This window comes from Oncorhynchus nerka, linkage group LG21, assembly GCF_034236695.1.
Source record: "Oncorhynchus nerka isolate Pitt River linkage group LG21, Oner_Uvic_2.0, whole genome shotgun sequence".
NCBI classification, from domain to species: Eukaryota; Metazoa; Chordata; class Actinopteri; order Salmoniformes; family Salmonidae; genus Oncorhynchus; species Oncorhynchus nerka.
Window position 1 is genome coordinate 2480149 of NC_088416.1, and position 14734 is coordinate 2494882.

The 14734-nt window shown below is 39.7% G+C and overlaps 1 protein-coding gene across 1 annotated transcript; it reads left to right on the forward strand.

Annotated features, from left to right (window-relative positions):
* Positions 1-4670: 4670 nt before the first annotated feature.
* On the forward strand, positions 4671-6150 carry LOC115103532 (transcription factor LBX1-like). Its single transcript, XM_029624363.2, has 2 exons — positions 4671-4998; positions 5487-6150. Exons 1-2 carry the CDS (start codon positions 4671-4673, stop codon positions 5984-5986), a joined length of 828 nt encoding a protein of 275 aa, XP_029480223.1. The 3' UTR covers positions 5987-6150.
* The last annotated feature ends 8584 nt before the right edge of the window (positions 6151-14734 follow it).

A 14734-nucleotide genomic window follows, 5' to 3' on the forward strand; every position in this document is an offset into this window, starting at 1 on the left:
GCATGAGGCCCCTCCACAATCACGTTGGGGTGGGTGGCGGGGCTGGTGAGCCCCTTTCCCAAAATCTCCAACCAAACTTATGTGCTGTTTCATGAGTTTTCATTGTTTTTGGGGTGAAAAGTGTACATTCCGTGATTACCAACCATGTTTACAACCCCCCCCAATCACGCTGGGTCGGTTGAGCAGACCTGGGTTCAAATACTATTTGAAATTCTTTCAAATACTTTAGCTGTGCTTGGTTGAGCTTGCCTGCTGCGATATAACCAATTAGAAAGCCCCAAAAGAGCCAACCCTGACCACCTGGCACTCCATGCAGGCTAAAGCAAATGCTTAAAGTATTTGAAAGATTTCAAATAGTATTTGAACCCAGGACTGGGCTCCAGCCAGCTGGCTGGGTCAGTAACAACCTGGGGGAACCAACTGTTAGTGTTGGATTGGGCTGTAATGATACTGGTGTAGTGGGAGGATCCCTGTGGTTACTCAGAGACTGGGGTGTTCCTGCACCTGTTTGGCTTATTTATCCTGTTACCACATTAACTGTGAGAGTATTGCAAGCTGTTTTGGTGTATTGACTGTTGACCTCAATGTTGATACGTTCTATGCATTTCAAGGTTGCCATTGAATGTATTGGGGTAATGTGCTAAAATATGTACAGCCTACGTAGTTGACTTGTCATGCAGTGCAACTCTTGATCACATGTATGGTCCCAAATGAATAATCTATGATTCCACAGCACAGTGTGGCATAGTCACCTCTTTTTGGGAGTTTGGTATAGAAGGCTCAAGGCTTTCCTCAAGAATTGTCCAATGTCAGTGTGCAAATTACCCCTGGTAAGGACATATGATTTATTTATTAACTGTGAGACATATCTGAGCCTCTATCTTGAGCTGATGTTATTTGAGATAACATGTCTATTGGGGGTTAGGCTATAGGCCATCCTTGGGGCCTCACAAAGTGGCTACAATGTGGATAGTTCAGACCAGCTGTCTGACCAGTGTCTAATCCATGGTGATTGCTGTGTGTCTCCAGTTGTGGGGGTCCATCATGCATCAGTGTAGCGTTGAAAGATTGATTATTTTGTACACTCCATAAAGTTTATGAGGTCATGTTGTTTACATTCTAGGCCCTACAGCCCGTGGAGACCATGCATATGTTATTCAGAAAACGAAGGGCCTCTGCTTGAGGGGTGGCTATTTATACAGTTCCCCCAAAATATTTTGTGATTTTACTTGACCGCAGGACTACTGGTGGCAATGAAAGCAGGTGACATGTCGGGTGCGTTGCCAGAGAATGTCGCTTTCTCATCGCCGTCTGGTAATAGCTAGCCAGATACAGTTCCCTTGCTAAGGGAGAGCTGAGAAGTAGGCATGTTCACGACCTTGGCGCCGCAAACATCTATCTTTAATGAAGCAGGCGCTGTATCATAGCAGTAGTCCAGTCCTTTGAACAAAATCTGCGTTGGCTCATAGTGGCGGATTGCAACATGCAACAGACATGTCCATCACAATCAAGTGTGACAGGCGGCTAAATGACAAGAGTTATGAAGGCTTGGCTCTTCACAAGTATTGGCCCTGCTTCGAGAATATCATATCATATCGTTACCATAAACGAAAGCGTTCTGTTTTTTATTCGTGTTTTCCATATAATCGCATACACAGAAGTCTTATTTTGGTAATGAAGCATTACATGAAAGGTTGTTCCCAGCTGTTGACACTTTTTTAAAATGATTTTAGGACAAAAATGTGCGTTCTTGCTTTGTTTTTCTTGATCGGATGAAACAAAAAGTTGGCCAAAAAAAGGAGGAGAACGCAGTATGAAATGTGTGAATTGGGAATGTTATGCATTTATTATTCGTTGCAGACCAAAACTGAGTCCACATATCTGTGGTCTATTTAGCTAGTATTTTGTCTGTCAGGAATGTAACCTTTGATGGTGCAAATTCGATAATAATACATCGAATGTGTACATCAATATTCCTGATGATTACTACTTACTGGAGCTACTGGTACTATGTTTAATTGCCTATTAGCCTAATGTTGTTCTAGACAACTATTATATTGTATGTAGCCTACTCGTATTACTCTGGTGTTACAAAAAATAAACCCATATAGGAAGAACATTAGCTGCCAATTGATTGCTACACAATTACGGATTTGAGTATTTTAACTTTCAATAATCTTTGTCAATTATTTTGCTGTCATGTTTGATGTGGTGTTTTTACAACTAAATCCTGAGAAATGGGGCGCGTTTGATACAAAATGCGGCATGTAAAAGATCTATCATCGCCTCTGAAATCAGATATTACCCCCGACAAACAAATATAAATTGGGGAATAAAACTGTGTTGAGTTTTGGCTGTGGGGTAGCAAGAACTTCCAAATGTGATTAAGTTACCAGGAACGCAGTTTACCCAGGAACGCAGTTTACCCATGCACGCAGAAACCATTTTTGATGTTGACAGAACGACAAATACAGAAAGTCGCTTTGTAGCCTACATTTTGTAACCAGTGTAGTCGAAACGTTAATCACAATAGATTTAGTTCAGAGACAATATTTCGTTCCAAATGTTTCGTTCTGAACCAAATATTTAAAATATATAGTTAAAACTCAGAATTGCGCGTGGCATCATTCTTCACTTCCATAATGCCTTTTTTTTTTTTTTTTTTTACTTTTTCGTTTCAATGCCTTTTTAATCCTTTGCTTAGGGCCACATGAATGATTTTGCATTCAGCTGCAAATCTCATTTGTAGCATATTTGAGGCGTGAGGTAAAATATTGGTGATATCAAACCCGGAATACAGTATAATAAATAGACTTCAACCCGAAGTTTTTCAAAACAACAATATTTATCGCCAGTCTGTTTTTGCTCTGGGTCTTTGACACAATAATACACTATGGCTGTTGATGGAGTGGGAGACGTCCTTTATGCACCAGAATCAAAACACACACTCTCTCTCTCTCTCTCTCTCTCTCTCTGTGACATATTATCATTATGTTGATATTTTATTTCCCCTGGCGTTACATCAGAGCGTGCAGAATGAGCCATCAAAGTGTTTAGTGACGCCTCCTCTTTGTGATGTATCAGTCTTCAGAAACACAACAGTATGTTTCCCTTATATCTGGAACATTGCAGACCACAGTCTGTCAGGATTGAAATATTGAAGAACCATGTGGACTTTATTATAATGTATATGTAACGTTGTAATATGATGCATAACTATTATAATAGGCCTTAAATAATATTACTTATAATACGAATACTAATACTAACACTTACAATAATATTAATAGTAATTTAAATAGATTCTAATCTCATTTATTGCATTCATGTTGAGTTATCATATTATTCCACAACGTCCCACATAATATACGGAAATAGTTTGATATTCAGACTGAAAAATAAACTAAGAGTTGATAATTTAAAAAATGAAATGCAGAAGTAGGCTACGTCACCGAAATATATTATGTATCATTCGTTCCTGTATGCAGATGGACCCGTCCGCTGTCTTTCAGAACGGAAGCAAAATAAAGCATCATGCCACCGCTAGCTCGAGGACCGGGAGGACCGGGAGAGAGATTTGATTCGAGATGAAATATCTAGCTGATGATGTAAAAGGTCCCTTTCGCGTGAGTTATGACCCGGATTTGGCTAGGCTGAGAGGGATGCATGCTGCTCCTCTCTCCCTCTCTCCTCTCCCCCTCTCCTCTCCCCTCTCCCTTCCCCTCTCCTCTCCTCTCCCCCTCTCCTCTCCCCCTCTCCTCTCCCCTCTCCTCTCCCCTCTCCTCTTCTCCTCACCTCACTCCCCCGCCATGAAGGAATGTATCATCAGTCCTGATATATTGCCTAGATCCATATTGCCTTCAGAAAATAAGGCTCATCCAAAACCATCGCTTTTGGTGGAGGAAACTGCACTTTCTGTACTAACTAGTAATTACTTCTTAGTCCACAGCATAGGATAATGTTACCAATTTCAGAATCATTGGAATAATTTCCAATATTCACATTGGAAACGTTCAAAGTATCTTCTAAAAAAAAACACACATACTTTATTACTGTAATAGTATACTTAAATACGCAATGCGATTTAATCCCCCATTGACGGCACTCTCTCTCTTGCTCATTTACCGTAAGGCCTATTCTGGTATCTCACCCCACGACTAATTTAGACCCAAAGATGATAAGAGCGCAACCCGTTATAATTCCAACCGGCTCCTCCTCCTTCAAACCATGTCTTGTAATTATTGGGAGCATCCCACTCGCAAAAGCCCTGCACTGGACTGCAACATAGTCAGAGAGTGAAAGGGAGAGGGCGAAAGTGCCAGTGGGGACATAATTGATTACGTCCTAATCAATATTAACTTGTTAGTCAGTTGTTGCTGCAACTTCTTTGCACCTCGCCATTTTCAGGGAGGCACAGTTCTCCTTCGGATTGTCTGGACCTATTTTTGTGGAATAATACTTTCAAGAAGATATCCCGGTTTGGAATTAGTAGGGCTTTTTTAAATGTTTCTTTTTGCAAGAAGGTTTGCAGCCATGGCGTGCATTTGGTGACTGTAATGTGAATGTTTCTTCGATAGGGTTCGATATAATTTGATATCTGTGTTTGTTGTTTTCGTTAGCAATTCAAAAACATTTTAAAGTTAGCTTGCGTAACGACTAACGCACTGATAATGACATCCAAAGAAGTCGCCGAATGTGACGCGGTCGAGAATAGGAGGCGAAGTCCGTTGGACCATCTTCCTCCGCCTGCAAACTCGAATAAGCCACTGACACCGTTCAGTATCCAAGACATTCTCAACAAACCCTCCGTGAAACGAAGTTACACCATTTGTGGGACAGCACACCTGATTTCGTCGGCTGAGAAGCACCGTTCGTCCAGCATCTCTGCTCTGGCCAACAGGGCACTGCTCACACAAACCTCACCACTCTGCGCCCTGGAAGAACTAGCCAGCAAAACCTTCAAGGGGCTCGAAGTTAGCGTGCTGCAAGCAGCTGAAGGTAAATATGATGGTATTTATGGCCTTCTAATCATTATATCGACATTACTTTCATAACAGTGCAATGTACAATTTAAAGGGAATTGATTATTTTTCATTTGATCTGTGAAAATATAATGAAGTAATATTGTATCTAAAAAATAGGCATTGAACATTAGGCTTTAAACAAGATTGTTTGCCAGAAAATGTTACATTGTATATCTTCTGTGCGTAATTTGGAAAGGTGAAAAAGAGGCTATTTGTGAATTTACCAGCTGGAATTGTGCAATTGTTCTCTTTATGATGAATGCAAAACATTACGTCTACGTTTATATTTGGTATATAGGCTAAAATAACTTAATACAAAATATATAATTGATTTGAGGTCAAATGTCTCAAAATATGTTGAAAGTGTTTAAATGCAGAGTTCAACGCCCTGCAGAGCCAATGCCATAGCAGCACGAGAATAACACCAACATACGACTTAACATTTTATCTTTGTTTGTGCAGGGAGAGACGGAATGACACTCTTTGGGCAAAGAAACACCCCGAAGAAGCGAAGGAAGTCCAGGACTGCCTTCACCAACCACCAAATCTACGAATTAGAGAAAAGATTCCTGTATCAGAAATATTTGTCACCCGCTGACCGAGACCAAATCGCCCAACAATTGGGTCTAACGAACGCCCAAGTCATCACGTGGTTCCAGAACAGGAGAGCCAAACTAAAGCGAGATCTGGAAGAGATGAAGGCCGACGTTGAGTCGGCCAAAACTATAGGTGACGGTATTGTACCTCTGGAGAAACTCGCCAAGCTCGCTGACCTCGAGAAATGCGCCAACGGAACACTCGGACATCACCCGCGAGCCGATTCTCCCGCGCAGAGCGGCGGACGAGAGTACGAGCTCGCTCGCAAGCTGCGGATGTCCCCCCTGTCGCCGTTTTCAGACCACACAACAAGTAAAGAATGCTCAGAGGACGACGAAGACCTAGAAATTGATGTGGATGACTGATTGCGCAGTGGGATAATGAAATAGAAAAATGACGACAACAAGCAGTAACAATCCTTACTACGATTGCAACTTTTCCCTGCTGATATTCGTACATCATCTCAGAACATTTACTAGTCTGTTGTGACTTTTGTATCGGCACACAGATATTCACAGTAAGCATGAACAGTACAACAAATAGCATATGCAGTGCTATATCCATTTGTATTCATCAGCATTCGGACATTTTCCTCTTCAAATGTCAATGAAAGCAATATAGGTTTCATAATCAGAACTAAAGATAATGCTATTATTTTGAAACATGTAATTGTCTATCAGACACACACACCTCTTTGAGTTATTTATCTCTCTCTCTCTCACACACATACACACACACACACACACACACACACACACACACAAACACACACACACACACACTCACACACTGATCCTTGTTCATATTTATGTAACACCGTGTCATATCTTAAAGTATGTCAGTTTTATGAAATATTTTCGATAGGTTTTGCATGTTGAAATGCATGTTTTGTTTTGTTGATCATATCTATTTATTGTTCCTTTTAAATTATATCGCTTGATTATTTTTTGAGACATACCTTATCATACACGTAGGTCTACTCGAGTTCAGACCGTTTGTACACAGCGTTTACATAATTAGCTAGTCATATTTACACCCACCATAATCCGTATGCTGCATTGCATGATACGAAAGGCAAATTCTAAGGATCAAAAACCAAGTTATGCGTTTTATAGAGAAATGGTCAAACTAAGGTTATAAAAATACAAAATACTGCGGTGATATTTCGACATGGAGCTACAGTTACTGGACCGTAAGAATATATTCATTTGTTTGGATACAATAGAGTGCTCTATGGTTGAATAGATTTGTTTTGTTTTGTACACCTGTAAGTGCCTTTCTAAAATCAGGACAGTATTTGAAAACCAATGCACATTCTGTAATGTATATACTATGGAAATAAAATGGCTTTTCTCAACGCGCTGTTTGTGTCATTATTATACTGATAGATTATAATTTCGATATTTAGTCCTAGTAAAAATGGTGACTATATGTAGAATCAAGGGGGGGGGAGACTGAAATCCTTTATGAGGCTAATTCAATGCAGGCCTATATTATGGACGTTTAGAGTAGCCTATTTAGCAACCATGATCCCTTTTAATGCTTCAATATTTTTTGTTCCATTGTGTCCCATTTGTGAGGATACTCGAAACATTTTGTGGCTCAGCCATCTCACTCTCTTTCAAACTGCTAAATGCGTGTCTTGGCTTCTTGACCCGGCAACGTGTTTCCCCATTCGGGACGAAATTTATGTGAGAATCGCAAATCTGGTGCTGGGGGAGAAAAGAGGGTCTGGGATGCCACAAAAACACAAAGTTTTGGGCCAGTTTTCCTGAGCCTTTATGGGTGTTTTTTTTGTTCTGCGGGGCTGCGGGACGAGGCCATAATTTTGAGCGTAAAGCATGAAAACTGGGGACAAATGAGATGCCTTCCCCGATGTGACAAGTCACAATGGAGCCCGCCCGGTCTCCCGCAGGCAGCAATGCTGAGACAAGTGTGTCCCACCGCACAAAAAGGACTCAAACGTTTGGAGGCCATATGGTTTTTGAATTTTCCTCACAATTTCAGACAATTTGATGGATTGACTTAACCCTCCTTTTAAACTGTTTAACTCCCCGCGAACAAAGGCCGTAATGCATACACAGGCCCTTCTCTTCACGAGGGCATCTGCGACCATTAATGTCTAGCCTCTTTTCTTTGCCTTTTTAGCCTGGCATTTGGAACAAGTCAATGAATTACAATGAAAATGGCTCTTTTTTTTTGTCCAGCCACTTGTCTTTCTTCCCTTTTTAAGCCCTGAAATAATATGTTTGACTTTTGTCCAGGAACGTTTTTCTAAACAACAAAATGCGGCACATTTTGTGTGAGAGTGTTTTTCATGTTAAGTAGCCCGAGTCATAAAGAGTTTAGAGTGTGACAGTTATGCCAAAGCCTAGTTAAAAGGAGTCTTTCGTTGCTTTTCTTCTCATGTCTTGTTCTTCTCCTCTCTTTATTTCCTTTGTCTTTGCGGAGTTTAATGAAGCTGAAAACATGGTGATGTGAGAAAAAGTCATAAAGAAAAGCTTTCTTTTTGATCTAGACGAGCCTTGTTTAACCCTCCGTCTTTTTAAGGAGGAGATTGACGCTGCTAAAAGAGGGCTTTTCTTTTCAATACTTTTTGGAAGCTGTTCGCATGAGTTTTATCATCCAACTCTATTATAGCCTATAACGTGTGATATATACAATTTGTAGGCCTATAGTTTCTCATCTTTACTAAAATAAATGGGTAGTAGGCATAAATGGCTAATGCTAATAATAATAATAATGTTTTCTATATTTGTTATTTTTCAATTAGCCTTTTAAAATTATATTAGCCCTATTAACATTGAACACCTAACCGGTGTCTGGACTTTGATCTAGATTTCAAATTAAGCTTCCCTAAAAAATGTAAATAAAAATATTCATTAACATTGTTATTACAATGGGAACACGTAAGCTACTTATATAAAGTAAATTATTGACTCAAATAATGTGGGAGAAACTATCAACACAAACCAACAAAATGGTTGAATTTATTTGGATGAGGGCCGATTCTTTGAGCTTACACTGACGGTTTGACAAGAATTGAATAATACGCAGCAGACTATTTCTCAAAGCCTTAATTAATTAGCTGAACGACCACATACAATTGAATTCCGATGACAATGTTAGGATACTGTAGGATTCTCCAATAATATTTGGATATGGGTAGGCTATGTGACCACACGAACACACACATAGGCTAAGGCTACCCACACAAACAACGGCGAGAGCATTGATGGGCTACTTGACTTGACTGCGCGCGTGGTCGCCAAATAAACCGCCTGCGGTTTTGATGAAGAAGAAAAAAAAACGTGCTCGAATTCTCCCCAACTCCTTATATCACTCACGCCTATTCTGAATAAAGCATATTTATGGTCGGGGAGAGAGGAGAGTGTTAAGGCAGGCTAAGTTTATGGATTTCACTTGCTTATTTTATGAGCGGTTGTCAAGGCGATAACTAATACGACAGTCAGTGGGACCAGTTCTTGGTAATTAATCCGTTGGTCTTAAGTGTATTTCAGTTCAAGCTGGAAAAAAATCACTAATTCAATCGTCCGGAAAATTGAAGTTTGATGCATGAGTCCCTGCTGAAACAATGGGGCTGGCCCCCAAACTCTCTCTCTTTTCATCTATTTTTCCTCCTTTTCTGTGGTCCCTTCATTTATCTGTCTATTTCTTCTTTTGTTTCCTATTGTGCAAACATGTATTACAAGAAAAGCAGGAATAACTTATCTCTGAAGCTCATGATAACTGTAGCCTAAATAAGGAGAAATACATGTTAGCATAGTTTTCAATCTAAACTTAAATCAACCCAATGTCCCAATGTTTTATAGGCCAATTTATATCAAACTAACAAATTGTCATAGCCACAGGTACAAACAATCTTTTTAGCCTTGTATATATTATCTGAAGATATAATGCACATTATCTACACATGTTTTATGTGTCTATTCTATGAATATCCTACATAAATCATGAGAATAACCTACATAAATCGTTAGCTGCACCAAAAGTTAAAATCGGATAAAATACTCAGGTATGGAGTTGTCAGTGAAAGTCTCTAAACAGGGATGAATACCAAAGTTTTAATCATACCGTTCCTTGAGAACCAGTTAATACTTCAAACTTCAATTTTACGGGCGATTGAACTAAGCATGTTCCTGACAGAATTGATGTATGTATTAATTTCCTTTAACTGTTGATTAATTAGCCCGCGCTGAAGGCTCAAATGGAACTGTTTGCTTCACATTTGCATATTAATCAAATTGTAGTTGATCATTCGCACGAGGCATGTGATTTAGGAAGGGAGCATATAGGCTTGGTAAAAAATATATACCCAAACCTTGGAAATATTTTCTCTCCTCTGCTGCCGCTGAGTTGCCTGCACTGCATTAAAACCAAAGACGCAGAACGAGTTAGCTTAGCTATTTCCAGCAAACAGAAATTGCCCGTCCAGTTTTCTGACGGCACACCGCTGAGCAGACAGAACTTAATGATGAAGTCAAAATGTCACCGATTTAAACCGGGAGTTTTACCACTACACAAAACCTAATTTCCCTATCTCTTGCTCTCTTGCTCTCTCTCAATTCAATTTCAATTGAAGGGGCTTTATTGGCATGGTAAACATATGTTTACATTGTCAAAGCAAGTGAAATAGATAATAAACAGTATACAGTATTCATTAGACTCACAAAAGTTCCAAAATAATAAAGACATTTCAAATACAGTAGGCCTATATTCTCTATGTGTGTGTGTGTGTGTGTGTGTGTGTATGTGTGTGTGCGCGCGCGCGTGTCTTGAGGCTGTTCCTCGTTCTGAGAGAGGTTTCATGTGAAAATGTAATGTATATGACGTCTGATGGGTTGAATTAGATTAGTAAAAAATATACACATTTTCAAAGGCTGCCATCCTCTGGTTAAATACACTCACTCGCTCGCCCAAAAGCTCCTATATAACTTGGAAGTTTCTCTACTCCTGTAAGTATGGTGCCACTGCCACCTAGTGGTCGGATTCTATAAAGCATCTCAGAGTGGTCATACAGTGCCTTGCAAAAGTATTCATCCCCTTGACGTGTTTCCTATTTTGTTGCATTGCAACCTGTAATTTAAATTGATTTTTATTTGGATTCATGTAATGGACATAAACAAAATAGTCTAAATTGGTGAAGTGAAATGAAAAAAATAACTTGTTTCAAAAAATTCAAAAAAGGAAAAGTGGTGCGTGTATGTGTATTCACCGACTTTTCCATGAAACCCCTAAATAAGATCTGGTGCAACCAATTACCTTCACATAATTAGGTAAATCAATTCCACCTGTGTTCAATCTAAGTGTCACATGATCTGTCACATGATCTCAGTATATATATACATGTTCTAAAAGTCCCCAGAGTCTCCAACACCACTAAGCAAACGGCACCACCAAGCAAACAGCACCACCAAGCAAACAGCACCACCAAGCAAACAGCACCACCAAGCAAACAGCACCATGAAGACCTAGGAGCTCTCCAAACAGCTCAGGGTCAAAGTTGTAGAGAAGTACAGATCAGGGTTGGGTTATAGAAAAATATCTGAAACTTTGAACATTCCACAGAGCACCATTAAATCCAATATAAAAAATTGAAAGAATATGGCACCACAACAAACCTGCCAAAAGAGGGCCGCCCACCAAATCTCACAGACCAGGCAAGGAGGGCATTAATCAGAGGCAGAAAAAAGAGCAAAGATAACCCTGAAGGAGCTGCAAAGCTCCACAGCAGAGATTGGAGTATCTGTCCATAGGACCACTTTAAGCAGAAAAAAGCCATTGCTTAAAGGAAAAAATAAGCAAACACGTTTGGTGTTTGCCAAAAGGCATGTGGGAGACTCCCCAAACATATGGAAGAAGGTACTTTGGTCAGATGAAACTAAAATTGGGCTTTTTGGCCATCGAGAAAAACGCTGTCTGGTGCAAACCCAACACCTCTCATCACTCCGAGAACACCAGCCCCACAGTGAAGCATGGTGGTGGCAGCATCATGCGGTGGGGATATTTTTCATGAGCAGGGACTGGGAAACTGGTCAGAATTGAAGGAATGATGGATGGCACAAAATACAGGGAAATTCTTGAGGGAAACCTGTTTCAGTCTTCCAGAGATTTGAGACTGGGACGGAGGTTCACCTTCCAGCAGGAGGATGACCCTAAGCATACTGCTAAAGCAACACTCGAGTGGTTTAAGGGGAAACATTTAAATGTATTGGAATGGCCTAGTCAAAGCTCAGACCACGAACCAATTGAGAATCTGTGGTTTGACTTAAAGATTGCTGTACACCAGCGGAACCCATCCAACTTGAAGGAGCTGGAGCAGTTTTTCCTTGAAGAATGGGCAAACATCCCAGTGGCTAGATGTGCCAAGCTTATAGAGACATATCCCAAGAGACTTGCAGCTGTAATTGATGCAAAAGGTGGCTCTACAAAGTATTGACTTTGTGGGGATGAATAGTTAGTTATGCACGTCATATTTATTGTTTGTTTTACAATAATATATATTTAGCATCTTCAAAGTGGTAGGCATGTTGTGCAAATCAAATGATACAACCCCCCCCAAATAAATTTAATTCCAGGTTGTAAGGCAACAAAATAGAAAAAATGCCAAGGGGGTGAATATTTCCGCGAGCCACTGTACATATTTGGTAGCCATACAATTCAATATGTACAGGTAACTGCCAAAATAATGAAAACACTTGAGTAAATGAAGGATACAAAGTATATTGAAAGCAGGTGCTTCCTCACAGGTGTGGTTCCTGAGTTAATTAAGCATTTAACATCCCATTATACTTAGGGTCATGCATGTGTAAAACAAAGAGCTCTCTGCAGAACTAGTTCTCCAAACTTAACATTTTGAAGTTGCTCCAAATGTCAAATGTGGAAGTTAAGGGTTAAGTAAAGTTCAGGCACTCTTTACAAATGGTTAAGGTTTGGTTTATAAAAATAAAAATAACAGTTTCCACGAGTGTGATCAAGCAGACAACCTTCTGATCCTGAGTCATGGGATCCACCACCTATTTGAGAAACAGCAGCCGCGAGCATCTCGAGAGGTGATGTTCTCATCCTTCTGGATGTTTCCCACTTTCATGGAAGCCACTTTAGCCTGTAAAAATGAAATATAGAAAATAGAGAAAAAGCTCTGAAAACACCTATTAGCACGGGATATTAGTATCAACCTAGTTTAATGATGAACAATATTACAGAGTATGATAGTATGAGTATTACTGACAGGCTTCTTGTTCTTCCTTCTAAAAACTCTCTGGAGAGCTGTGAAGAATCTGGTTCTATATTTCTTCTGCTTGGTGTCAGGTGAAGACATTATGTTGTCATCAGTGTTAGAGGTAGACATCTCTGCAGACTGATCCAGGCTGGTAAGCATCAATAGTAATGGTAATTCTCTTTCTTGAAGCATCACCCACATGGAAATCAGGTTGGTTGGAGGCTCTCAGGGCCGTAGACCAGGGGTTCTCAAACATTCTGTGACTGGGGACCCCTTTTCTGATAGCAAATTCATGAGGGACCCCCTTGTAATCAGAACACAACTTTTAAAAAAGCATACAAGGAGTTTTACTATGACTTTGGTAAGGCATGCCCGGATGAACTAAGTCTCAAGCACTTCAGGCCCTCTTGTTATCATAGAGAAAATTATGCACTTTTAAAGTTGACATTACAGTGCTTTTATGTTAAAAAAAAAATATATATATATATATAATGCTGGTGTACTGTGGATACCAGTGTCCCGCTGAGCCTCCCAGGCCCATGTTGCCCAGGGTTAATAACGTAATTTGTGGATGCAAAACATTGCATTTATTGGATAAAACAGGTGGTAAACTAATGGGGGACAGAATCCCTTGTTAATATCCCTCTAAGCATCTCGAGAGGTGATGTTCAAAATCAGTTGAATCTGTTTAGCTTTCATGCTAAGCCATTTAGCCTTAAAAATGAATGATTATTAGAGAAAAAGCTCTGACCATGGACCCTGCAGACGGGATTTGAGACCCCCTAGTTCAATGATGAAATATAAAAATAGCATGCTTATTCATGGGAGTATAGGAACTGACAGGAATTCCTGTTGAGCATTCCTTCTAAAAACCTCTGGAAGCTAAAAGAATCTGGTTCTATATTTCTTCTCCATCTAGGGTCAGGTGAAGACATTATGCATGTCATCAGAAATACAAAATGGTCTGACAGATTGAGTCCAGGCTTGTAACATCAATGTAAATGGTTGTTTTCAATCTTTCCACATTCTTATCACTTACATTGGAAATCATTTGGCAGACACTTTATCCAGTAGACCAGGGTTCTCAAACATTCAGACTGGGGCCCCAGTTTTCTCAAATTCATGAGGAAAGCCTTGTAATCAGAACAGAACAACTTTTAAACCCCTGCGTTTGTGGTTTACTATGACATTTGATGATAAATCCATGTGTAACATGGATGAAAAGTCTCTCATTCAGGCCCTCTTGTTATCATAGAGAAAATTATGCACATTGAAAGTTGACATTACAAAAGTGCTTTTATGTTAAAAAAAAATATATATATATAATGCTGGTGGGGGTACTGTGGGGAGAACCAGTGTCATTGTGGGAGCCTCCCAGGCCCAGTGAGTTGCCCAGGGTTAATGTCCTAATTTGTGGATGAATAATATTGCATTGAAATTGGAAAATTAGACAAAATAAACTAAAATTTTAACAGATCAATGGCCAAAACAGTTGAATCTGTTTAGCTATAAGTTGCTAATATTTACTTTAAAAAATGAATGATTATTTATAGGCTTTGTTCTTCCCTCTGGACCCCCTGCAGACAAATGAGAATAAGACCCCTTCTTCTTCTTGTCAACTCATGAAATATAAAAATAGCATGCTTATTCATGGGATAGGGTAGGAACTCCTACAGGAATTCCTAATATGAGCATGCCCTCACATCCAACCGCTAATAAAAGCCTAATTAGGTGAATCATCATAACTTTGCTTGCTCCATCTAGAGGTTACGAGCAAGAATGCATGTAATAAGAAATACAAAATGGTGCTGACAAGTGATTGTAGTTATATTGTAACAGAATGTAAATGGTTGTTTTCAATCTTTCCACA